The following is a 26,709-nucleotide window of genomic DNA, read 5'->3' on the forward strand; positions in this document are numbered from 1 at the left end:
TTTTCATTTAATTAACAAAGAGACGGAACAAACTCTTACAGAGGGGGAAAACATTAAAAGGTCATCTTCCATCACAAGGGAACACATAAGAGAGGGAAAGAAACAACCTGGTTTCTTCCTGTTGGCCATACGAACATCAAGGCACCTTCACTATTGCCCCGTTAGGACTCCGGGGAGGTAATGAGGTGTCTGGAGAGCAGGGACAGAACTTTTCTTCCTCTGTTGAGCATCCCTGCCATTGGAAAGGAGCCAAAGAAGGTGCTTTGAGATTCCTTCCTCAGACATCTGACACTGTGAGGACCAGCTCAGCATACGCATGTAAATTACACAACAAAACCAGAGGTTTTATTACATGACTGAGTTAAAAATACTATCTACTTAATTGCAGCCAGCGATTACATTCAAAAATGCTGTCAGGCTGCAAAGCCCGTTACTTCAAAACACAGGAAACATCAACTACATCTGCCCGCGACCTTTAATGTAGGCTCGCGGCTCACCTCATTACGGGTGTCTTTAATTACACGGTCCCATATTGTTTTTCAGAGGCCCCCGCAGCCAAGGCCCGCTGCGAGCCCTCAGGGCCGGGCAGCGCTCGCGCTCCCTTCCCGCCCGGGACCTGCTGCACGCGAGCGCCGCGCGGCTCGAGCCGCTCCCAGGCCGCCCCCGCCGCCCCATTGGCTCTCTGCCGCCGTGACGTCACAGCGCCCCTCCGCCGCCGCCCGTGAGCCCCCCGCACCACTCTGACGTCACCGTCAGCCCACGGCCGGCGGGGGGGCGGGGCCCGCCGCCCCGCGCCCGCCCCCGGCCCCGCCCCCGCGGCTCGCAGCGGGACAGACCGGCCGGTGCCGCCCGCCGCCCCCAGCGCCGCCGCCGCCGCCAGGTAGAGCCGCGTCCCCGGCCGGGAGGGAGCGCAGCGCCGGGGCTCCCCGCCCGGAGACAGGATGCGGCGCGGCCGCCCGGGCCCGAAGTGGGATGGGGGGGCGGGGGCCACGGCGGGCGGGGGTCGCCGCTCCGCGGGGCGCGCAACAAGTGCGGCGGCAGCGCCGGCCATGCGCGCAGCGGAGCGGGGGGCTTGGTGCTCGGCGGGGTTGCGGCCGGGGACGGGGCCGGCAGCGGCGGGCAGGCCGGCGGGGAAGGGAGGGGACGGGGCGGCGGAAGGGACGGGGCTCTCGCCGGGAGCGTCTTTTCCCCGGTGCAGTTTAGTCAAGAGCATGATGCAATCCCGCATTGCCATGGATACTGCATCCCGGGCGGCGGCGGCAGCGCTTTCCGCCGTGCGGGGCACGGGGTGGGCTGAAATAACAGGGGCAGGAAGGGAGGAGAGCCCGCACCTCAGCCCCGTCCTCGGCCGTAGCTGCCTTCCCGGGAGCTCGCGGAGAGCTGAGCGCTGCCGCGGCTCCAGACAAAAGCCCTGATCCGTGTTTTTCCGCCGCGGCGGGTGTGTGGGGCGTGCATCCCGCCAGCCCCGCGGAGGCGCGGCTGCCGGCCGGGGGAGCAGCCCGGCGGAGGGGCACGGTGTCGGCGGAAGGGCTCGTCTGCCTCGGAAGGGAAGGCTGCTACTTCTCCTCCTTCCCTGAGCTCCTGCCCAGCGCCCCTGACCGCCGTACTGCTTTAGAGCTGGAGCTGCTGGCACGGTAGTTCGCGGTCTGTGTGTGGGACAGGGCAGACGCCGCGTTAAACCAGCGCCCTGGAGATGTGCAGCGCCTCTGAAAGAGGCCCGCTCGTTTTAAACCTAGGTGTTAAAAGAGCAAGTGCCTTAGGAAATGAGCGGAAAAGGAAGGGCAGACGACAGAAATGTGTCAGTGTGTCAGATGCCTGTGCAGGGACTTTCTTAAAAACTTTACGACTTTGCTTTTATCTGTTCATCTCCTGGAAGTCCTCGGGCCCCAACAGCAATAGAAGCAGTGCCTGGGGTTGTGTGAGGTATTGTCTTGGGCAGTGTCTTTTCTCCTTCTCTGCCTGCGTTTGTTGCTTTTCTGCCCTCATTCCTTTTCCCTGATTCCCAGGGATGCAACATCTGAGGATCCCACTCCAGAGAGCTTTCCGGTATCGATCTGTGCTGTGAGTCTGCAGACGAAAGGTCAGTTTTGCAGACCCGGGCAGCAGCAGTAGCACCTTGGCCTGCTGGCAGGGAGGGCTCCTGGCAGACGACAAGAGGCGTTTCTCCCTCCGGCGGCTGGGTGCACTGCCCGCTCCGCTGAACGGCAGTGCCCCGTACGGCTCATTTGTATTCTCAGTGCTTCGGGTGTTCTCTGGTGCTGTGGGATTCAGTGCCATGGCCGAGTTCTCGTGGCTGTGAGAGAAAACTCCAGCAAAGAGCTCAGCCGGCTCCTAGCGATGGCGAGGGAAAACAAGGCAGGGGCCCGGCTGCAGTTGGGATGCTTCCTATCAGGAAGTCTCTAAAACCGCTCTGTGCAAATGGAAACACGCCCTGCAGCTGAAACTAGAGGAGGATGAGCATGCAGGCGTCTCCCGTGGCGGCACAGCCTTTCGCCGGAGTTTTGGGCCAGGGTGAGGTTATCTCTGCCAGAGCAGCTCTCTGCCAGGACCTGGCAGCCGCGGGCCTGCCGTAAACCGCCGGCTGAAATTATCGCCGGTGGCCCCGGCTGGGTGGAGGGTTTGCGGCTGTGAAGTTTTTGTAGATGCGGGCTAATGGTGTGCTGCATCAGTATTAAGGTGCTAGCATAGAGGGAGGGGATTTGTTTGGTTTAAATAAGAACTTGTGAATAACGCTGAGGAATTTTGCGATGTATTTCACTCTTAAGATCTTCTCGCTCCTTTAGTGCAGTCACAGCCGGAGATTTTCCTCTGCTGTTAAAATACTCCGTAGCTAGAGATAAGTCCTGGTGTAGGCTCACTGCTGCCAACAGCAGCTGAAGCTGTGTCGGGGAGAGTCAACCTGTGGCACATGTTATCGTCTGATGCTGTTTAGCAATAAAAGCTGGAGTTTTAAATATAAGTATTCATGTATTTGTGGTGCACTAAACATAGTCTGCTTTCAGAGCAGCAAGTAGCCAACACATGTACTCTTGCTGCAGGTAGCTGTTCTTGCACACCACAGAGGGAAGATTTTACCTGAAACTTGTGGTACCTGGAGATAGCTCTGGTCAGCTGGGTGGAGATCCCTTCCCAGCTTTATGTGAACTTATGAGCAAATGAAAAGGACCACTGTGCTGAGTTTGCTGAAGTTAAGCGTGTATTTGCCCTCAGGGATGCTGTTGCCAGCTGATACTGGTCAAGAGGACTAAAAGAGATGCCAGAATTTTGCTTTACTTTACTGAACTTTGTGCAGAAATTCAGCTAGAAGCTTTTCTTTGTGTTTTTTATTCATAAGTGGCTACATGAATTTGTCATGTGTTCTGTCTTAAGTCTTCTGTATTTTAGCATTTAAATACAGCCAGGGAGAGCAGTAGTTAAATGAATATGCAATGTGGCTTTGTCTTGCAAGCTGGCAAAGGTCTGCCTGGTGGTCTCTGTGCCTCATGCTGCTTTTTAAAAAACAGATGCACTTTGTGAGTTAGTGCCTTTTACCTTGCAACAGCTGATCAGATGGACTATCTTTGATTAAAACTCATGCATATTTGGTACTTAAATATAGCATCGTTAATAATACTTAGCTTATGTGCTGTCTGACCAGTCTCTGGATTTACTTATTGCAGTATTTTTAGTAAGTTGTTGTTCTTAAATGTCTCAGCATGAATTCTTCTTGTTGCTTTCTTTGTCTTTAGTACAGCCAGAATTGAAATAAAATATTTTGAATTCTCTAGTCTAATATCTTCTTTCCCTGCTGACTTTCATTTTGTGTTGTTTATAAAAGGAATTAACTTAGAGAAGATAAGTTAACAGAACAAAAAAAAATTGAAATAGTACTGTAGGTCCATCAGGCCTCTGGACAGTTCCTTTAATTGCATTTTCTTTTGCAACTTGCTAGGAGCAGACTTTTGAAAATATCTTTTAAGATTCAGATTTTTGGGAATGATGGTGGAATTGGCAATATTTTAGGATTTCAAGCTGAACTGGTGCTCAAGTCCAGCAGCCACAGATGGAGAGCCCAGAGCTAAATGATCCAGAGCGGCCCCTTTGCAAGCATGTTCCTTGTAAGGGATATTCAGTTGCTAATTGGTTAAATTCTCTCAAGTACTGAGCTGACCTCATTCCTTTACCTTCCTCATTTTTGGGGCAGTAAACATTGCAACATCAAAAGCTTCTGTTTCTGCTGAGCTCGAAAAAAAGACACCCAGACAAAGCACAAGGTTAAAATACTTGTCTTCTGCCTTCTTCTAGTGGTCTCAGCAACCCTTACTCGGTGGCAGACAAAGCAAATCTCCCAGTTAATGTTGTCTGTATCCCACTTGAGAAAAAATTCTGGGAGAGAAACTGCAGTTGCCTACAATGCCCTGTTAAAAGTGTCATGCCTCTGTGTACTGTTGTCCCCTCTGACCCTCTTGGACCTCGTGTTAAAAGTATGTCACCAGTGAGCATTCATTCTTGCTGCTGCCTGCCCCGTAGGCAGGGCAGGAACAGTGAGGTGGTGTGGGGCAGTGGCTGGATGGGAGGGTGGGCTCAGTGCCATGTCAGGTGTCACCCTGCTGCCCACATGGTAGGGGACTTAGCTCCATGAATCTGGGTTCCCACCACAATGGCAGGAAGCCAGTGCCTGTGCTGTGTGGAATTGTTCCCTGTGACAGCTCATGCTAGGAAAGCTCTTTAGGACTGAGAAAGTCCTTTGGAGTGATTGGGCTCTTGGTAGTGTTTTTGATTTTTTTGGTTTGTTTTTGTTTGGTTTTTTTTTGTGTTTTTTTTTTTTTTTTTTTTTTTTTTTCTTCAGGACATGGAGGTTTTAATTCTCTGAATTTGAACTAGGAGAGGCAGGAGTGCTTTTCATTGCTGAAGAACCACAAATACCCCTGCCTATTCTTTCTTGGCATGTTGTTTTACTCCTGCTGTCTTAAAGTGGATCACAAGCAAAATGTTAGCTCTTCACAGCTACAAAAGCTCCACTTAGATTTGGCAGCTCTTCCTTTAGGGTGAGAAAGCATGTATAGGTAATTATGCTGTTTACTATAACCTCCCCTGCATAACAACTCGTTCATTTGTCTTCTTAATGTCAATCCTCTTTTGTTACCTTCTGTCATTACCATGTCCTGAATTGGTTGTGTGGGGGTGAGATCTATAAAACTGTTTAGACATAGGAATACCATGGGGGCTGTTGGCCTCATCTCTTGCAGTAATGCTTTTGTTTTCCTGGTTTTACCATGTACAAAATTACATTCTTCCAGGCTTCAGCATAAGCTTTTCAAAGCTGTTTTGCTATATAATAAACTGAAGAAATTGATGTTTTCTGCATGATAGTCAGGGCACACTTCTCCATGTGCATCCAGATACTTCAAAAAAACTGATGATAATCTTTGTAACGTAGTTGATAATGTGTTTTGTGATTCTTAAATGTGTTACAAATGCAGAGATTCCTGCAGTTTGTGCATACTGGTATTGAAAATGCTTTTTCCCTTAAAAGGAGGAACACACAAGGACAAATGAAAAGGATAATTAATGAATTACACAGAAGTTGGTCTGTCTAAAAACTTTTTTCCAGGTCAGATTGCTTTTCTGTGACCTTTCCTAAAGCTGTTTAAATTTGGTTTTGCTGCAATACGGTTAAGAGGGCATTGCTTAGGCTGACATCCCTGCAGTTCCCGAGTGCTGATTGGTAAAAGTGATTTATATCTGGGTTTCTGAGGCCACTGAGGGCCTGTCCCCATCATCCAACAGAACAGCAGTTAGATCTTTGTTTGATGAGGGTAATGCAAACAGTGACATGAATTGATTTTTTTGATTGATAAATCAAATAAATGCTGCCTTTAGTCTTATTATGGAAATAACTTGTAGAGTTGCTGTCGATTGTGTATGCATTGGGTCTCCTTATATCTATTTAATGAAATTAATCTCCTGAAATTTATTGCCTAGGTTTCTCTGTTTGTGTTTTGGCACTTAGAACATATTATCTTACAGGGCAAATAAGAGCACAAGAGCAAACTTGTCTGAAGTATGTGGTTGGTAAGTGCTTTCCTGCTCTACTGGATGCATTGGAGAATTATTTCATTTTCTTGGTGAAATAGTCGACTTGTGTGAAACAGGAATAAACCTCCTTACCAGGTGTAGAGATTTTACAAAAAATGCATGCTGCTAAGTGCAATTGTCACTTCTTCATGAAGAAATGAATCATCCTACTTATTCTGAGCTCAGTGCTGTGAGTTGAGCTGGCCTTGGAATCTCATTGCAACTGGGTATTTTTCATGCGCTTAATAAAATTTTATTAACTGTAGAATTTGTGCTTCATTAATGATAGCTTTGTTAATAAACAATGGCATACTGGGCAGGTAGAAATATACAGACATTTCATGAATTTGTATTTAAGCTGAAGTTTTCTGTATGTAATTAACCTCTATGTCAAAACTTTGTATCAAACATATGCCTGCCAACTGATATACTTCGGCCAGTGACTAAATATGCTGAGTTGCCCTAGAATTTACAGGAGACAAAATTTGCTTGTGCAATACAGCAAACGTGTAATAAACCTTTTTTTCTGCATTTTCAAACTGTGCCCTGCACTTTGATCTCTACATAACCCTCCTCTTTGAGACTCTGGGTCAGTGATTGGAGCAAAGTGACTGCTCTTCTGTTATCACTTGGAAGAGCTCCTCTCCCTCTTGACCTTGAGAAAACTGTTTCTCTTCTTGCCAGCTGTCTTTTCAGTGATTGGAGGGTAGTTGCTTTCTTCCTTTGCGCATGTTCAGGCTCTCTGCTTTGAAACACGTACTTGATTTCAAAAAGGATGTAGTCTCAATTTCAGGTAACACCCCAGGTTTTCTGTGTGCCAGTGGGAGTTTTTGTTGGTGTCACAAACAGAAAGGATTTCATCAGGTGTAACATCTTGTTACATCCAAGGTGTAACAAAAAGGATGTTATCAGGGTTAGACAATAACTAAAAAGTATGAATTTGCAGAATTATGTTGTTTAGTTTGTTTAACCAAATACCCCTCATATTTTTGGCTAGTTAATTCATAAGCAGGCAAGTTTGCAGTTTTTCTTTTTTTTTTCGTCCCTCACTTTTTGCTGTTAAAAGTTTGCTGGGAAGCATTTTGGGTTAAAGCAGTGTTTCTGCTGTGCCTGTGTTGACTAAAGAGCCCTTAGCAAGGGCTAGTTGTGGGAAAATGCCTTCTTCCCTTAGATGCCATACAGTTAAGGTTTGGAGCAGACCACAACTTTGTGGAGGAGCAGCTCCTCTGCTGAGTTAAAACCAGCTCTTAGAAATTAAAAAAAAGAAATTTACTCTTACATTTGCCACTGCTGTATCATTGTTACCATAGTGGTCTGAAAGTAGAGGTCTAGTCCTTGAGCTGATCCTGTGTCCTCAGGTTTGGATTCACTTGAGACAATGAAGATTTGGGGAGCTATAGGCCTTAATCTATGTAGGCTTCCCCATAGATACACTATTTCTATGCACATAATTGAATCAGAAAACTTCAGTTAACCTTTTCCTGAAGGAATATTTCCTGCTTTTTTGTTACTTTTAACAATACTAGTGTTTCGAATCACCCATTTTGAGAATCATATCCTTGCCAAACAGTAGGGAGAACCTTTGACTTAAATAACAATAATTAAACCTTTAACCAGTTAGGAGGATGACATTCTTCAATGTTTAACATTGTCCTGCCCTTTAGAAAAATAAACTTGAGAAACCTTTTTGCATGTTGAAGTTCAAATGTCATGTTACTTCGGGTGTGTGGCCTGTGTGCCTCCACAAACCATCTGTGGGGTCAGTTCATTCACATGGCTGCTTGCATGCTTGTGAGGAAGGGCCACTGCTGGGAAAGGCACATGAATCTGGATTTGGCTTTGAAGGACACAGTGAAAGTTGTGCTTGCATTTTGTGTACATGCTTCTGTGGATTGCAGGGCAGCAGATGCTTATGGTGAACATCTGATTGTGGTTTGGTGGTTGGTTCATTTCTGTTTTGTAGTACTGATGTGGAGAGTTTGCTCCTAGCTGATCAAAGACCCTGTGAACTGGTGCAAACTCATCTAGTTGTTCTAAATTAGGGTAATGCGTTTATTCCTTGCAACTTATATTTATCCCTTGATTCATTTGGTGTACAATGGCATTTTGGCATGTTGTTAAGATTTGCATTAATCTTGTGAGCATGACTTTGTGCATGCATAAAGCCTTATTAATGGGGAAAATACTTGGTTTGTATAGCATGGTGCAGAAAGTTCTTTTTTTATCAACATGTGTGAGTAACAGAAAGTAAGCTGCTAGTCCAGTAGGCCTGGTTACTTATGGATTGTTTTCTCTGGGTCTGTAACACGCCTAAGCAGAAAAGACTCTTTCAAAAGAATTGAGCAGGTTTTTAATACTTTTTTTTTTTTAATTCTGACTTGTTTGCCACCCAGAAGGCACAGCTTAGACCATGGTTGCCACTGCAGCCTCTTGTTTGCTCTGGCTTTAGAGGAGGGGTGGGTGGGTTTGCCCAGCCATTAGACTCAGCCATGGGCTGGGAAGTTTCATGTGAGTGTCTTCATCATCATCTACAAGAGCTTAAAACACAGTGTAAGGACTAGAAGAGACCACAAGTATGAGGGAACACCAGCAATATAGGGTGGCAGATCCTTACACAGAGACAGAGATGGCACTGAGCAAGTCAGTAAGGATTACTGCATTTGTTTGTTCTGTTAAAAATGAGGAGTAAAATAATAGTAATACAGGTGTAATCATAGAAAGGCTACTGTGTTTCAGTGTAGATCACTGCCCTGCTAATGCATGAATTGTGCTGCTGCCTCTGCTTTCTTATAGGTAAAAATTGTGCATGGCTGTAAGTAATTTTTAGAATTGACAGTGTCAGACCACTTGTCATGTGAGTTTAAATAGTGAGAGCTCTGTGTCCTAGTTTCATCTGGAATAATTTTCTTCTTAGTAGCTGGTACAGTGCTGTGTTTTGGGTTTAGTATGAGAATAATGCTGATAACACACTGATGTTTTAAGTGTTGCTGAGGAGGGTGTACTCTAAATCAAGGACTTATCAGTGTTCCAAGCTCTGTCAGTGAGCAGGTGCATAAGAAACTGGGAGGAAGCACAATTAGGACAGCTGACCCAAACTGGCCAAAGGCATTTTCCATACTGTAGAATGTCATGGTTAGAGTGTAAACTGAGGGGAGCTCCAATTGCTGTTTAGGGAAGGGCTGGGCATTGGTTAGTGAGTAGTGAGCAGCTGTAATGTGCATCACTTGTATTTCTTGGGTTTTATTCCTCCCTCTCTATCTCCTTTTTCATTATTATTATTGTTGTTACTGTAATTGTTTATTTTAGTTCATTTATTAAACTGTTTCTAACACACAGGCTTTACCCTTTTCTGCTTCTCTCCCCTATTCCATCAGGTCTGCAGAGGGGTCAGCGAGCAACTGTGGGGTCTTATTTACCAGGTAGAGTCAAACCATGGCACTCTGTCCTCTATTTTTGATTCCCAGGTTATTGTTTCTAGAGACCATACCCAATTCTCCACTTTTACTTGACAGGTTCCCAGAACCTCTAACTTCTTTATTCTTTTTTTAGCCCTTTCAAAACTGTCATCATCTCCCTTTGAAGCACACAAAAGCAGGCTGCAAGTCTGGTCATGCCTTTCAGAATAAAAATAATATCCTTTGGTAGTTCTTTGTATTGATTTCTTGTTCTATCACCACTGCTAAGTGGTTGCATTATGGTGCAGGAAGGGACTGCTAATGTTTTCAAATGCTTCTTTTTTTTTTAAGTCTGTCTTAATTGGCTCATACTTTCTAAATTCAGTGCTGGACTTGTTTAGATCAGAGACTCAAATCTAAACTCTAGTTGAACAATTGCAGAGCTATGATGAATTTCCAGTTGTGCAGACTGAATGCTTCTTGGTTTCACAAAACACGTCAGTCCCAAGTGATGCATCAGCTCAGGTATAGGTTGCATATAGCACAGTGCAGTTTTCTAAGCATCTGTAGGATTAACTTTGTGTCTTAAAATATACATTTAGGAAGCTGTTGAAGTACAGTTTTTCATCCTGAAGGATGAGAAACAGAGATGCTTCTCTGTGAGAGCACAGTAAAGTTGCCAGATTTTAACTATGCTTTACCATGTATGAAAAACCATCCTCTTGGAGTGTTTTGTTTACATCCTTTAGTGTTGTGTTGCCTTCAAAGGAGAGATGCATGGCTTTGGAAGAAGGTGACCGTCTTCGAACCTGCAGTGGCTGAGTGGCCAACTGCATGTGTGAAGAAGCCTGGCAGAGAAGGGATGTGGTTTTCCACCCCTCTCCTTACTTAATTTTTTGTTGCTGCACCTTTTTGCACTTTAGTATGTCTGTCTGTATCTATTTCTCAGTCTTTGCTTTTTAAACTCTTACTCACCCAACACCTTGAAGGGCTGTTTTGCAGAATGGAGGAGCAAAGCTGGTTTTGCACTGAACCAGTGAAGAAGCTCTAATTAGCCATTGGTGGTTCTGGCACATTCTCACTTTATGAAGCATCATTGCTCTTCTAAGATTTTTACCAAATTCCCACCTAAGCTGTCAGTCATTAGCATGAGAGTAGAATATTAACAAAGGTTTTTTGGCAGTTTTTCATTCTTGGTTTTTTCTTTACCCTTATTCCTCCACCACATACCAGTTCCAGCGTGGGGATATGAACTTGAGCATTTAACTCCCTGGTCGAGAATAACAGGTCTGTTTAATTGAAGGGTCCTTTTGCTACTGTTTGGTTTAGAGATGACACATCTGTGTGGATGGCTTATATTACATAGAGATTAAAATATGGTGGAAAAATAACCTGCAGCTATAGGTGTTTTGATACTTGAAAAATTGGTTAATGAAAGGGGTTTTTGCACAAAACCATGTTTTGCTTTTAGCATACAGTAAAAATAGAGATGTGCTTGTGGTGAGATTCTAGAGAGGAAGACTTTGAGGGAGCTGCTAACATGAGTAAGCAATTTAATTGCTTGAAGTATTTTTCTGTATCATACACAGTCTGTACAAAACATGTATGAAATAGGTACACTCAGAATGCACAGGGTTTACCTGCTGAGCAACTTTTTATATGTTGACATTTTTATAATTAATGTGTGGAGTCTTAATATAGAGGATGAAGAGCACGTCTTTTGCCCAGAGTTAGAAGAGTTGCTTTACAAGTGTTGCTGATGAAATACCACTTGATTCTGTCCTTTGACTCCTGGCAGAACATGAACACTTATAAAATACACTGTAAGTTAGGTTTTCACTTTGCTGCAGTCAGCATTGTTTCCTATGTGTAAATCACAAATTGCACAGCAATGTGTTTTTCTAATCTAACAAATTTAATAATAAGCATTGGTCATCAAGTAAAAAATACTTGGTATTATCAGAAAGTCAGACTTCCCACTGAAATTTAGTCTTGGGCCACTGTATTCAAGATGTCTCTCAAATTACTAGTAAGGTTGTTGTTTCTTACAGCATAACATGTTTCTTACAGTATGACATATAAGGCTGAAAAATAAAGGAGATTCTTCCCCTCTGTCCTCAGGCCCCTCAGACCAGGATGTAGCAAGAGGTTTTGGTCATATTCACTGTCTGCTTAGCTTTTTATTTCAATCTTTTTCTGTGTTTTTATTTTCATAAGCACCATTTGTGTTGGAATATTTTAGATGTGTTTAGATTGAATAAAACATTCAAGTTACCTTTTCTTGAAAGAAACGTTTTGTTGGTTCTTCATGCCTTTGGTGTCTTGGTTACTTTTTTCTCCCTTCCCCTACCTAACCTGCCTTGAGACCATCCTTAGTCCTGCAGTTTTCAAGACAGAAACAGACTAACACATCCTAAAATCTCTCTTTCATAGCTTGAACATATCAAGGTTGGGTTTTTTGTTATTTGCTTTTTATAGTGCAATAATCTGTCAAGTCATGCTGCTACAATTATAATTAAGAAATCTTGTAAGGTAGCTCTGCCTGACGTATCCTGTATGACCTTTTGTTACTTTAAGCTTTCTTTCTTTTGAAAATTTTGTACTTTTCACTCAAACCATTATTATATGTAAAATGCTGATCATGCAATGCATTTTATTTTGGCCTTCTCTTAACAGCATTTTAGAATTCTTCTTTAGACATTCTACATTTTCCATTTTGTCTGTCTGTTTCATTTGCCTTTCTTTTTGCTGTGGTTCCTTGCTGGGTGCAGTGTGATGGCTTTGCTCATCTTCAACCATGTAAGGCCTCTTCGTCGCCCACATGTCCACATCGTGCTGCTGCTTCTCCTGCAGTAAAGCAGCAGTGGGATGGACCTGGCTGAAAGCTGATCTTCTTCCTTGGTTGGTTTCTTTGGGGCTAAATCAGTATTTTCAGGTTCCTTCCACCAAGGCATGGTAGAGATTAGGGAAGGAATGAAAACAGCCTTACAGCAGTGTCAGATCTATTATTGGCTGTTCCTTGTTACTGCACATGCCCTCGGTATGACAATATAGATGGTTATATGGTTATGGTTATAGAGTGGACCAGGCTGAATTGAGAAGCTAGGGCAAGGATCAGGTAGGTATAGGCCTGAGCTGGTATCACAAGTGGATGGGTGGAGGTGCTTATCTTTAGGGAGAGTAAGTTGCTGAAGATGTTGTTTTAAGAGGCTTTGCACAGTGACGCAGAGGAGGCATGTCTGGTGCCCCCTTTTCCAGGGGACTGCTGCCCTGCAGAGAATGGGATAGCTGCAGGGCTGGGAAGGAAATCTGTTGCCTGCTGTATGAGTGGATATTGCTTTGTCCCTGTATTTAAAGCAGGTATATTACATCAACTTACAGTGCTGACCTTGCTGTTGCTCCAGTGCTTTTGAAAGTAGGAAGCAAACCTTCTGCATCTTGGTGCTGGAGCTGGGGGCTCAGTTTAGCTGTGCTCTTCCCTGGAGCAGATTTTAACAGCACCAGGGCTCTCACTGCACCAAGAATTTGTTACCTCTTATTGAAAGAAAAGAGTGGCTAGACTTTGGAGGAAAGGTACTTATTTTCCTGGAATTCACTACCTGACTTCTGCAGGTAACTGAGGTAACTGAAGTCTTTATGTTATGAGCTTGCAGAAAACATCTTGGAAGTTGCCAGATATAGGGAGTTTTTTTTCTTCCAGTAGTCTATTTAAAATTCATAGAAAAAGCAAGTGATAAGATCACATGCAGCTATACCATTACAGAATTTCCTTTTAATTGCTCGTCTGGTCTTTCTACCCTTAAAACAAATAATAAAATATAAGAAACCACAGTATTTGCCTCCTGGAGCAGGGTCTTTTGATGAAGTAACACTTCAGAAAGTGCTGCCAAAATCAAACAAATGAAATGTGCAGGTACCAGTGCTCTATTTTCTAACTGCTCCAGGAGTCAGTCCTCTTTCACGGGTCTTTGTTACAGCAATGATTTGGTACCCCAAAAATTCTCAGCAGAAGTTGGTTTGATATAGTCTGGTGCAGGCAAGGATGTTCCATCTCATCATGACTCACCAGGCTTTTCAGTCCTGAGCTTCTCTAACAGAAATGCCATCAGCACGGTTTTGGCAACAATAGCAATTTACAGATGTGCAAGTGTTGTACAAGAAGGAAAAGGTGTCGGGGAATGATCTGAAAAATGCATCTGTAAGAAATCTCCCATCTCTTTGTTTTCTGTCCCTATGCTGGGACACATCATCTTCACTTTCAGTACTCCTTCCTGCATCCTAGGCAGGAAACAAGGTCAAAAACTTGCTTTCTATAATGTTATTACTTTTATCCTTTAGAAAGGCAGTTAGATCTTAAAGTAGTTGATTTTCTGAATAATGAGCCTTTTTTTTTTTTTTTTTTTTTTTTTTTTTGCTGTTTTAAAGGCAGGGAGTTTAACAGGGCACAAAATGGTTAGGTTCTGTCCTGAGCAGTACAATGCCATGGCATAATATTTGTACCTAAAGTAATTTTTTTTTCTTCTTTTACTTCTCAGAATGGTGGGAAAAGGAGCTTTGGAGGCTTTTTTTGTACCTTCTTCTATTTAAATAAAGCCAGCTGTCATTCATACTTGCCTGACCTCTGTTAGTACTGTTTACTTATGTATGATGGTACATACGATCATACATAGTCTGGAATGATGTTTAGCATCTTAAAATTAAGGCACCAAGTATTGGTACTGCTGCAGCCACATAAGGTCTCAGAGGTGTACAGCCAGAACATAGAAAAGTTTTAAGATTGACATCTCATTGCATGGCTGATTGTATAAAGAGATGGGGTGCATTTATAGTGCCAGTATGAATCCTTTCTTATTTTAGATTAAAGTACAGAAATTCACTTGTATTGAGGAATGTAACTGCTTCAATGTGTTGCATGTAGTTTTGTGTACTAGGGCTCACCAGAGAATTTCACTTCTCCCACAGTACTCCCAAGTACAAGCACACAAATAAGTATTTAACATACTGTAGCTTGCTAAGGGTGACTTGTTTGTGTGCTTTTTCAGTGTGATCTGGTTTCCAAAACACAAGTGGTCCTCCAAAAAGTGTCAAGTTACACACCTGAACACAGGGGTTGTAGTTTCACATCTTAGCAGGGCATCTTAATTCAGGTTTTATGTGCACTCTTATCCCTGTACAAGTCAGATTTGCATGGTGTAGCATTACCTTTGTGACTGTCATGCTCAGCTTTCATGGTCTTCTAATTCCTCCACTTTTTATTGGATTGCTGTATCTAGTCAGCATGTGAACCTGAGATAACCTTTTCATGGCTAAGCCTTGTTTACAGGATAACTGCACGCAGCCATTTTTTGCTTTGTACAGTGTTTCACATGTGCAGGAGAATATTAAGTACTTTTATAAATTAGATGGCAAACTTTCATGTGTCAAGCAACTAAATGCAAAGGAGGTAACCAGAAATTATATATCTCCATGATTTGCATTTTATTCTTGAGATGTCCCCTGGATTCAGAGCTCAGTGGAGGATTTTGGCAAGAGGAGTGGGCAGGTGGATGACAAATGTACTTAGTGTTCAGATTTGGTGGTGCGGCTGTGGGTGTTGGAGGAAATGAGAGATGTGGAGGTGAAGTCCCACTTGTCACTATTTTTTTTTCCTACTTCTTTTTAAATTTTATTATGCCATTATGAGGGATGGGCATTTCAAGAAAAGGTAAGTTGAAGCTTATTGTCTTGAGTACACAGTGCTCTTGAATGTAATGGTCATTCAAGGCTGGGCTTTTCCATCCTTGGTTCTACTTATTCTAGTGTCATTGGTTCTGTTGTTTGAAAATACAACCTTTAGACCAAAAAGGCTCATTAAAATAGGCTTTGGGGACTGTAACTTTATTTTTCTCCTGTGGAAGTATAAAGTTGGTTTGAGTGAAGTAGACAGAGATTACAGGAATCTCATTATTAAAGGAGAGAAAAAATTTTCAGACTTTCTTGCAGGTGGCTTTTGAATAAAAGATAGGAGACCAGAAATGAAAGGTAAAATCCTTATGGCTCTCTGGACTTATCTTTTTTCTCTTCATCTTCTCAACTCTCTTTAGCTTCCCAGGCCTCCTGAGGCTAATTTTCATTTGTGAGCTGCAGCTAACATGTTGTCTCAGAATAAGCTGAAGTGAAATGGATCCACAAGTCCAACTTCTGGCCCTGCACAGCACCATCCCCAAGAATCGCACCATGTGCCCGAGAGCATTGTCCAAACACTTCTCAAACTCTGTCAGGCTGTTTCTGTGACCTCGGCCCTGGGGAGCTGTTCCAGTGCCCAACAACCCTCTGTGTGAAGAACATTTTTCTAATATCCAACCTACACCTCCCTTGGCACAACTTCAGGCCATTCCCTTGGGTCCTGTCACTGATCACCACAGAGAAGAGATCAGCTTCTGATCTGCCTGCCCCCCTCCTCCCTTCACAAGAAGCTGTAACTGCAGTGAGGTCTCCTCTCAGTTTCCTCCAAGCCAAACAGACCAGGTGACCTCAGTTGCTTCTCATACAGCTTCCCCTCTAGGCCCTTCTCCATCTTTGTTGCCCTCCTTTGGACACTCTCTAATAGTTGAAATACCTTTTTTATAGAGTGGCACCCATAACTGCCCCCAGCACTCAAGGTGAGGCTGTCCCAGTGCAGAGCAGAGTGGGACAATCCCCTCCCTTGCCCGCTGGCCATGCTGGGCCTGATGCCCCCCCAGGACAGGGTTGGCTCTCCTGGCTGCCAGGGCACTGCTGGCTCATGTTCAACTTGTCATTGACCAGGACCCCCAGGTTCCCTTGTTTTCCCAATTACAATACCAGCAGAGCTTTTGTAAAAAGATGGAACTTCAGATTCAAAAAGTAGTTGTTAATAAACATTGCCCATAGTGCTTTGGGAGGGGGGCTTTGGAGCAAAGCTGTCTAGCAAGCATTGTACTTCGGTTTTCCTTACAAAAAGTCAACTTGTTGCTCTTGTGCCATGTACATATTCCCCCTATTTCATCTAACCTAGTTTGTTACAGATACTTTCTTCTGTTTCAATTAAAAAAAAAAAGGAAGCAGTTCTGAAACCCTAGGCAGTTCTCTGCAGTGTCATTGCTGTGTATTACAATTGCAGCAGTTGAAATAAACCTGCATGCTTTGCCTTTTCTTCCTCCACATTTTATTTCTGTAAATACTCCTTCAGTCTTGACTGTATGGCTCTCGCAGTACTGGGCTGTAAGCTGGCAGCGGTGAGGAGGTTTCCAGTATTGCAGTGCTGGTGTACAGGCACAGGATATACTCCTTTGAGCACTTAATTCCAGGAAAATGCATGCTCTTGGGAAAACCATAGTGCTGAGTGATGCCAGAGCTGCTGCTGCTCAGGGGGGCTCTGCAGCATGAAATGTCCTTGTTTGTAGATAGATGCTGGATACATCCTTCTGGCATGTCGAGGCAGTCATAAACCATTTTCCTCTGATTCTTAATACTTCCATGAGTATGTTTGGGTGCTTGCTTCTAACTTGCTCTTCCTGCTTGGCCATCACCCTTGGTGTTTTCCCTCTGTCTGAAGTCATCCCTTGCCATATCAAGAGCTGTTGAGTGCAAGGGGATGAATTTTGCGTGAGTGTTGTAATCCTAGGACAGTCAAATCCTAATTTGAGCTATTTGAGATCTGCTGAAGGTGTAAATAAAATTGCAGGAACCTATCATTTCTCTTAACTTATCTATCTGAAGATCATTAGATTCTGATTTCATGAGGTATTGTGTACTGAGTGCAATTAGTATTCTGTTTTGCAGTATCCTTTCTTGTATTTATTTCTGTTCTGTAAAATACTTTCTTACCACATTGCTCTTTATGTAATAAGCTAACCATTACTGAAGGATTTGAGAGAATGAAATGACAGAAGTAATGTCAAGAAATTACATATATATTTGTAATATATATAATGTAATATATATATGTAATTTCATTACATTACTTCTCCTATATATTATCCCCTATATACACCTCTGCCCAAAGTCTTTCTTTAAACTATGCATTCTCAAATGGTTTGAAATCCCTGAGGATTAAACCCACATTAACCCACTGAGGTTAAACTGTTTGAAACTGAATTCTCTCCTTTATCCCATATTTGTTACACTTCTCTGAATTTTATATGAATTATTTGTTTCTGAATGTCCTTATGGTGGTGCTGCTGGTGAGCGTTAAAGCTCCGCACTGTGGGTCTGGATGTGTCAACAGCAGGCTGGAGGGTTTGTTGCTAATACCAGGGAGCAAAAATCTGAATCACATTGCTAAAGACAGAGAGTCAAAATAAAGTTTAAAAATAATCTTCTTGTATTTTAACAAAATTAAAGTGCAAAATCTGCAGCAGTCATGTTTCACCTGGTTTCCCATAAAATAAATATACCTACACTTTCAGATCAATGTGAACTATAGTTTATTCTGAAGTCCTTTTTATTGCTAGCATTAAGCATGGTTGGGCCCTACAAGGGTGTTCAGAAAAGGAAGAAAAGGGTAATCTGGAGTTGGCAGGAAGTTGAAAGGCAAAGGGAACTTATTAAAGAGGCAGTTAAGGTTTGGAGAATTGAAAGGAGAAACTGGGCAGCTTTGGCAAATGGACAGAAAACAGTTGACAGCTTTGATTATCAGTGCTGTGTTCCAGTTCTCAAGCAGCTGAACATTTTCAATCCAGTGCATCTACAAAAGCAAACAGCAGTGTGATCTTTGGGTTTTTGGAGGAGGGATAGTTTGTACTTTAGGAGGAAAAAGAAGAGTCACCTCTGCAGTGGCAGGGACTGGGAAACATTACTTTAAAGAGAAAACACAAATCAAGATTTCCAAAAGCAAAAGCCTAAATTTAGGCTTCAAAGTCCTAATTTAAGAACAGAGAAAGTGGCTGTTTTCCAAAAAGGCTGAGCAGCCAGGCCTGACAGCACATTTCTCTCAGAAGCCAGAACAATTATTTAGATGCCTATTTTGGGGATTTTATTAGAACTCAGGTTCAGGCACTTAGCTGTGAAAACTGGGATCTGTTTCAGGGAGTTCTTGAGCAGTCAGGTGAGAGCTGGAAGATCCTTCTGAAAGGGAGCAGGCTCACAGTGCTTTGAGCTTTGAGCTTAAAACGGTTTGATTTGCTTAGAAAGGGTACCATGGGACAGAAAGCAAACCTTTATATTTTTGTGCATCATCTTTATACCTGGAAAGTTACTCCAAGAAGAAGCTCAAGAAACACCATCAAAATGTGATGAAGAATTCTTAAATTACTTCATAGCATAAACCCTCTAGAATACATTTTTGTGGAAAGCATAGGGGCAAAACTTCTTTTGAAGGGCTGAAGCTGGTTGAAACCCTCCAGTATGTAATAGCCATTTCCTCAGAGTAGTTTACGTGCATTAGAAGAGCAGGCTGTCAATGCTGGTAGCCTGTATGAAACACTTTCTATAAATAATTTTTTAAAATGTGTTCTACAAAAAAAAAAAAAAGCATGTTTCTGTGTAGGCTTTAAACTGTATTTTTGATTGTTACACCAAGAAGCACCAGGGCTATCAATGCCTAGACTGATCAGTAGGGCAGAGCTTCACATCTTCTGCCCAGATATTTGGGTGGCTGCTGGAGCATGGTGGTTGTCTCAGCTCATAGTGCCAGTAATGAACCCAGGATGCCAAAAGATTAAAAAACCCCTGTTTGTCAAAATCCAGAGGATTATTGAAAATGTAGTATTATAATAATGTTGCTTAATCTTGTTGGGGCAAGGTGCAAGTTTACCCTTTGTTATGTTTGTGTTGCAGAATTAAAATCCAGTAACTTTGTTTGTTGAAAGCGTCAGATAGGGTTTTTTCTGGATTAGATATTTGGACTTGAAGTGAAATGTCTTCCAGATTGTAAGCCTGACTGCTTCCAGACTGATCCAATTTGCCCTGGTTAAGTGCCTTGCTACACTGGTAAAATTTAGTGGCAGAGAGGATGATTTTTTTTTTCCATTGTAGAAAGGCAGGTTAGGAAAAAATAACTGGTGTATATAGAGGTACATGTTTTACAAAGCATTGTGTGGCCTAATAGGGTCTTTTTTCCCTGACTGTAGGTACTGAATAAAGCTATGGATGTAGTCAGTCTTTTTCTACAAGGCCTTTGACACAGTGACCCCACAACATCCTTCTCTCTAAACTGGAGACATACGGATTTGATGGGTGGATTGTTCATTGGAAAAGGAATTGGTTGGATGACCACATCCAGAGGGTACTGGTCAGCAACTCAAGAGTCCTGATGGACAAAGTGGTGTCCCTCAGGGGTCTGTAGAGGGACCAGTACCGTTTAGTGTCTCCATCAGTGACATGGACAGTGGGATCGAGTGCACCCTCAGAAAGTTTGGCAACAGCCAAGCTGAGTGATGTGGTTGACATGCCTGGGGTGCCATCTAAAGGGGCCTGGACAGGTTCAAGAAGTCTTAAGAGACACATGAGGTCCAGCAAGGCCAAGTGCGAGGTCCTTTACCTGGGCTGGGGAAGTCCGCAACCATCAGTGTGGTTTGGGGGATGACGGGATTGAGAGCAGCACTGCTGAGAAGCTCTTGGGGATACTGGTAGAGGAGAGCTGGCAACATGTGCCTGCAACCCAGAAGGCCAGTTGTGTCCTGGGCTGCATCAAAAGCAGCATGGCCAGTAGGATGAGGGAGGGGATTCTGCCCCTCTGCTTTGGTGAGACCCCACCTGGAGTGCTGCATCCAGCTCTGGGGTCCTCAGCACAGGAAAGACATGGACATATTAAAGTAGATCCAGAGGAGGTTAGAGAGCTGGAGTATCTCTCCCTATGGAGACAGGCTGAGCAAGTTGGAGCTGTTCAGTTTGGTAAAGAGAAGGCTCCAGGGAGGTCTTATATGCCCTTCCAGTACCTAAAAGGGGCCTACAAGGAAAATGGGTACAAACTTTTTAATAGGGACTGTAGTGTTAGGACAAAGGGCAATGGATTTGAGTTAAAAGAAGGCAGATTTAGACTAGATGTAAGGAAGAAATTTTTTTCAGTGAGGGCATTGAAACACTGGAACAGGTTGGTCATAGAAGTGGTAGATGCCCCATGCACAAAAAACTTTCAAGACTGGATGATGCTCTGAGCACCATGAGTGGAAGATGGTGGGGTAGTTGGGCTAGATAAGCTTCAAAGGTCTCTTCCAAACTAAACCATTCCATGATTCTGTGAATAGTGTGCCTTGTTGTGGGATGACTTGTAGGTAAAGGAGCATTGCTGCTTGAGCTGCTCATGTATGGAGTCAGCTGCAGAATTTGCTTCCCCTACTTTCAGTATTAGGAAATAGGCCAATCACAGCGTTTCAAATGGCCACTGGTTTAATTTTTCTGGGAGTTGATGTTTCTCTGAATTGGGAAACTATTCTAATTTAAAAAGAACCCTTGTAGTTGCTGCTGTTGAAGCAGTGTTTAATGTTGTGTGGCTGTTGGCAGGAGACTTGATGCATTTTCACATGACCCCCTCTGGAACAAAAGCAGATTGTTTCCTTCTGTTTTTCTGTTACACAAATGAGTTCCTTTTGAAACAATTTATTTTTCTGCAAATTCTGGAAATCGACACCAGGAGTAATTTTTCCTTTGCTGTGTCTTTTACAATCTGCTTTTACATAATGCTGGCACAAAAAGTTGCTTTGGGGTACCAGCCCAGAAAAGCTGAGACCTCTTCAGAGAGCATCCTCTTCTTGGGAAATGAGTTTTACTTCCAGTTTTATGGAGGACTTCAATGTGGACTTTCATTTATTGCTGTCTTTACTATAGCTAGGCAGAGTTTGTTTCTGGTTTCTAACTTGTTTCATTTACATATATGCATTTTTAGTGTCCAGTAAATGTAGCAATATATGTAGCAAGTCACTTTTGGCTTGAGCTTTTTTGTATATTTAGTATAGCAAACCTTTGTTTTTGTACCAGCCTCTGCCATCTGAAGCTTTTGCCTATGAGAAGCAAGGTTGAAGTCAGATGCAGATTATTGGCTGATGCAGTTCTGCATAACTAGACCAATTAGTACTGGATCAGAAGAGCAACAAATTGTTCAAGTGGGGATCTCAAGCAACAAAATGAATCATCCAGCAGGGATGGCAATATTTAATAGCTGATAAATGAAAAAAAAGATGGGTGACAAAAAAAAGTGCTTTCTCTAAATATCTTTTTTTCTCCTTGTAATTATATACTAATTTCTCACAGCCTTCCTCACCACCTGCTTCTGGTGACACAAGTTATATTTCTTTATTCCTAGAACACCAGTGTGCCAGTGCTGTGGCCATTCACACAAGTGCTCATGGTACCATAGCTGGTGAGGTGACATAATCCCAAAAATGCACTTTATTCTGAATTGTTTGATTTCTTGGGCTGGGCTTCTTAAGTCAGAAAATAAAACCGGTATGATTTAGGGCTGCAAAATACTTTCAACACTCCAGGTTATTTCAATCAAGCCATTTTGTTTGTGCCAGGTGACCAGATTCCAGTGATGTTTCTGTGGCTTTCTGTAGTCCCAAGCATTGTGGCATGGAAGGGAAGGTCTCTTCTGTGTGTCCCTGAGAGCCCCGCAGGGAACAGTGGGTGGTGGTGCAGGCAGAAGTGCTCAGGGAGCCTGCTGGCCTCCAGCCTGGGGCCCTGCAGTGGAAGGGAAGACCTCAGAGTGGAAATGCATGACCTCAGCCCCTTGTATTTGCTTGGTCCCATGGAAGTCTAAGCCCCTGCAGGCCTTCCAGCACGGGCGCCCATTCCCACTTGGGAATGGGAGAAAGCATAATTTGGATCCCGCTTGGCTTTTCTTGTGGGACCTGGATGAAGTTGCGGTTTCAGTCCCAGCTGACTAAAGCCAGAGGATATATGATTAATTTAACTTGCATAAATCACAAATCCCCTAGAGATGGGATTTTCACAGGTGGAAGATATTTCTTTAGGTAGAACTAAAGAAAAAAAAAAAAAGCTTTTTTTTCTTCACAAGTACATATAAGCTTGCATAATTGTTTTGGTTAGTGCTGTGGGTATACTGACAGCTTGTGTTGCAGATGCTATTTTCTCATAGCTAAAAATTGTTCTTAATATTAGTACTAGGAAAGGAGAAACACCACAAAGTGAAAACCATTCTATTAGAAATTGATAAAATTTTATTAGTGAAAGTACAGTACAGTTCTGGATAGAAAAGAGGAAATTGGAAGAGTTGGGGGTTTTTGTTTTGGTTTTTTTTTTTGTTTGTTTGGTTGGTTGGTTTGTTTTTTCTTAATCAAGAAGAAAATTACTTCCTCTTCTCTTGAAAACAGCTTTGTGCACAGTTGTCCCTACTTCTTCTTTCTGGCTTTAACCTAGTGAGGTACCCCAGTGTGAGTGCCTCCGTGTACAGACCAGGTGCTGCCAATAAATAGTGGCCACGTGAGCACCTGACAGATGACATTTGAATCATTCTACTGATGTTGGATGAATTTTATCTGGTAATGTCTAACCAGTAAGCACTTTCTGGAACTGGAGATGCTGTGTTTTCTGTTTTCTCCCTGGACTCAGCGGCCCTCTCTGTCACTCGGTGACTCTTGATCTCTTGGTTTTATGGGCTGTTAATCACAGCTGTAATCAGTCACCTATCTGCAGGTGATAGCAGAGCCACTGTTTATGTTTTCCTCCTTCCCTCCTCTTCCCTAGCTAGCCTTGCTAGTTATTTGAGACTTTTTGCTAAGATAGCTTAATAGCCTATATATGAAAATTTCAATGTTGCAGGCTTTCTCAAAGTCCAGTCCTCCTCCTCACTGAGGGATCTTTCAAGATGCCAGCTTTTATTTGCGTGTACAAAATACAGAAGTAGAAGGAACTTCAGGTTAATCTGAATTCATTATTTTAAGCTTCTGTGCATCTGTAACTGTGATTAAGTACTTCAGTGGGAAATGTGGCTCATACACCAATGACTCTCTGAGACTAGAGTAAGCTTTATGTACTTAATATATGCTGAGAAAATATTACTTTTGCTGGAATTTTTGCATACTAGTATTTTCTTTGTTAACCCTAACAGAATGTGTTCAGATGCTGACCAGTAAACTATTTTCCTGAGCAGAAAAACTAACTTTCTCCTTTTCTTTCCATTTCAGTAGGTTATATAATGGAACTTATGGATAAAACAATCAATAGTTACTTTGATGTTTGGCTTGGACCCAGAGGTAAGATTTCTCAGAAGTTAATAAATACATAAATAAAAATAACATAATAAATAAATCAAACTGATCTTATTAGAACACAAGAAACATTTTTCTTCTAACTTGACATTGACAGGTGACTACTTTCTTTAGGATCTGCAAAGCATCAAAATGTCTGACAGTGTTATAAATAAGAGTATTCAATGCTTCTGATCTTTTGACCTGAAGAGGTCATTCTTCTTACTATCAGTTAAGGGCATGTTGTTTGTCTTAGTGAGTGACTTACCTCACACAGATCTTTGCTGCTTTCTTTTTTTTTTATTTAGTAATAGCTTTTATTCTAAAAAAGCCACTTTAATTTGCATTTAATGAAATAAAAAATACTCCTGCCTTCATAACTAGATCTTCTCTGGAATTTTTCACTAAAAATATCTATTGTTTTTGGGAAACGCTACTTCTTTGAAATCATTATTTTTTGAAGATGCAATAGTGTTGATAGATTTTGCCCAGGGAAAAACTCTGCAGGTGGAGAACTGCAGTCCTGGTCAGTGTAAGGAAGCTAGAGACTGTGGAACCAGGACAAGCAGGGGCCTCATGCTGCAGGCTTGGGTAGGATGGCCCAGTTCCACCTGGTTCTGACCAGGGGAATTAAATGACTGCATCCTGCACAGAGTGTGCAGAGCAGTGCTGCTCAGTGGCATGTGCTTTCTTCTTCTGACTGCTGCAGTAATGCATTTTCTCTGTCCCACTCAAGATCCGGTGATGGTGCCCCTTCTTCTCAGGAGAAAGTCCACAGGAGATGGAACAAGCCTCTGATTCTTCTAAGTGTGTTTTCTGTTTGCTTTTATTAGTATCTCGGTGCCCTTGTTGCCTCTCTCTTCATATTAAGCCTGTTTACATTAGCCTGGATGTTCTGATGTAACATATTGCCTGTGCTGGCATATGGTCTCTATTTGCTGTATGAGAAAAATCATGAACCATAAAGGTGGCAAATCTAAACAATTCCCTTGTTTGCCTACCTACTTTCCAACCTACAATTTTAAGGCCTCCTTTCATACATTCAGGATCCATGTATGACTCCTTTAAAATTGAGACTGTGAACGACAGCAATACTTGAATTGTTCATTTATAGTTTGGTTAACTGATTTCAGTACTTTGGACTGACTTAAGTGAGAGGAGTGAGGTACTGTGCTGTTTCTGGGTATGGACAACACAGTTGTGGTTCAAAAGGATCACACTAATGTTCCAAGTAGTCCCCTCAAATTCTCTGATTGAGGATGGTTTATGTGCTTTACCTCAGAAGCTGATGCATTGCCAACCAGACTGGTTACTCAGGCAGGACTGACTGCTCTGTGTTCCATTGCTCACACAAGGACTCCAAAATGTAATTCTTTCTAATAGCACATAAATTCTAATTGTGTTAGAATTGACTGGAAAATAATTATCAGGATCATCCACCTATAACTACAGAGGTATCTGCTTTGCTCGTAGGTTTGCTGACTCTAGGAAATAAGATATGTACCATCAGGAAGGGCTGGTTTGAGAAAATGAAGGGGAGAGATTTGTTGAAGCTTTTATTTATAATTATCTGTGGTATTCAAGTGGGTGACAGTTCTGAATGGTAAGGAGTATTTAAAAATAATAGTGGTAATAACTTAAAAATATTTTTTCCTTAGGAAAATAATGATTTCTGCTTTCTTAAATATGTAAACAAAATATTATTGTTTGTAATTAGCAACGTGGCTGTTAGTAAAAGGGCTTGTTGCACTTCCTTTGTCTTTCTTTGGTATTCTAGCACTGGAATAATTTTGGGTACAACTATTTTTAGTTGTGTCGAATTCTCTCCTTACAAAATCTTAAGTATGTGTATATTTCTGTTTGTTTGTTTCAGACCCCAGAGTAAAAGGATGGCTTCTTCTGGAGAACTATACACCTACCTTTATCTTCTCAGCTTTGTACTTACTAATTGTATGGCTAGGACCAAAGTACATGCGGAATAAACAGCCGTTCTCATGCAGGGGTATTCTAGTCATCTACAACCTTGGACTTACACTGCTTTCTCTGTATATGTTTTATGAGGTAAGAGAAAGAGGGTTGCTCAGGCTTGTTTTGCAGTGTCTGTTTTAATTACATTGGCTCCTGTTGGAAGTAGAGCAGTGCCTCTGAATTCAGGGAGCATCTGCAGAAGCGGTGCAACCATTTTCAATGTCACTTGTCTGGGCAGAAAGCCTTAATTGTAATGTTACCTCTAAGGATGGTGTGAAACAAACCTTGCCTTAAACATCTTTGCTGACCTTGGTTAGCAATGTTTCAAATGCACTTTGCTCAGTTGATGCAAGTGAGGTCCTGATCTTTCAGCATGAACTTGGCTACTCCTTCAGTAACATCTCCTTGCTCAATGTGATTGTGCTGGTGTACAGTACAAAGTGCTTTGTAGCAAAACTGTGGCTTTATCTGGAGGGCAAGATGTTTTATTTACTTCTTTAATCATGCACACACTCCTTGCATCTATTTCAGTAAGCTTCCAATAAGTTCTTTTGCATCCTCTTAGATTTTCTGAGGAAAAAAAAAATGTTGCTGAAACAATGCCATTGTGATTAATCTATTTCTTTAGGCTTAAAATCTAAACATACAAGTAGATTTCAAACTGAATTTAACCTTCTGTGGACTTCCAAAGATTCAGGCAGTATAAAGTTTTCCACTTCCAAGAGAGCTCTTTAGCTGCTTTTACTCAGAACTGTCTGTTTTTGTTCAAGTGAAAATGAAGAACTATGGTAGGGTAAATAATGATGTGGTCAGAAAATTACGCTTTTGCATTAATGTACAGAATATTCTGGCACACTTTTAACCAAAGCATTTCTTCGTTCTGTAATGAGATATTTCATTTTCAACATTCTCTTTTCAATTCTTTCACTACAGTCTTTCCAAATACAACCTAGGACTAAATCTACTAATCTCTTTTTTTTTTGCGTGAGTTAGTTAGAAGTGTATATAAGCTGTGATTCTCTTTTAAGTTTGTAGTTAATTCTATAGTGTTCTACATGGTGAGTGTTTAAAGATGGAGTATTTAAATTCAATGTTATTTCTCTTGTGTAGTGAGTTGTCTACTCAAAAATTATTGGGTTGGT

At 42.2% G+C, this 26,709-nt stretch overlaps 1 protein-coding gene across 7 annotated transcripts in view; it reads left to right on the plus strand.

Moving 5' to 3' along the window:
* Positions 1-802: 802 nt before the first annotated feature.
* The window catches only part of ELOVL5 (ELOVL fatty acid elongase 5), a 39,475-nt gene continuing 13,568 nt past the window's right edge, over positions 803-26,709 (plus strand). The window contains exons 1-4 of one of the 7 annotated variants that reach the window (XM_021551266.3): positions 807-880; positions 2,007-2,080; positions 23,537-23,605; positions 25,473-25,660. In XM_021551266.3, the coding sequence (XP_021406941.1) occupies positions 23,548-23,605; positions 25,473-25,660 (246 nt within the window). In that variant the 5' untranslated portion in view covers positions 807-880; positions 2,007-2,080; positions 23,537-23,547. The other 6 variants (XM_021551268.3, XM_021551267.3, XM_021551270.2 and 3 more) reach the window with 6 other exon arrangements.

The sequence above is a fragment of the Lonchura striata genome, chromosome 3, assembly GCF_046129695.1.
Source record: "Lonchura striata isolate bLonStr1 chromosome 3, bLonStr1.mat, whole genome shotgun sequence".
In the NCBI taxonomy this organism is placed as follows: domain Eukaryota; kingdom Metazoa; phylum Chordata; class Aves; order Passeriformes; family Estrildidae; genus Lonchura; species Lonchura striata.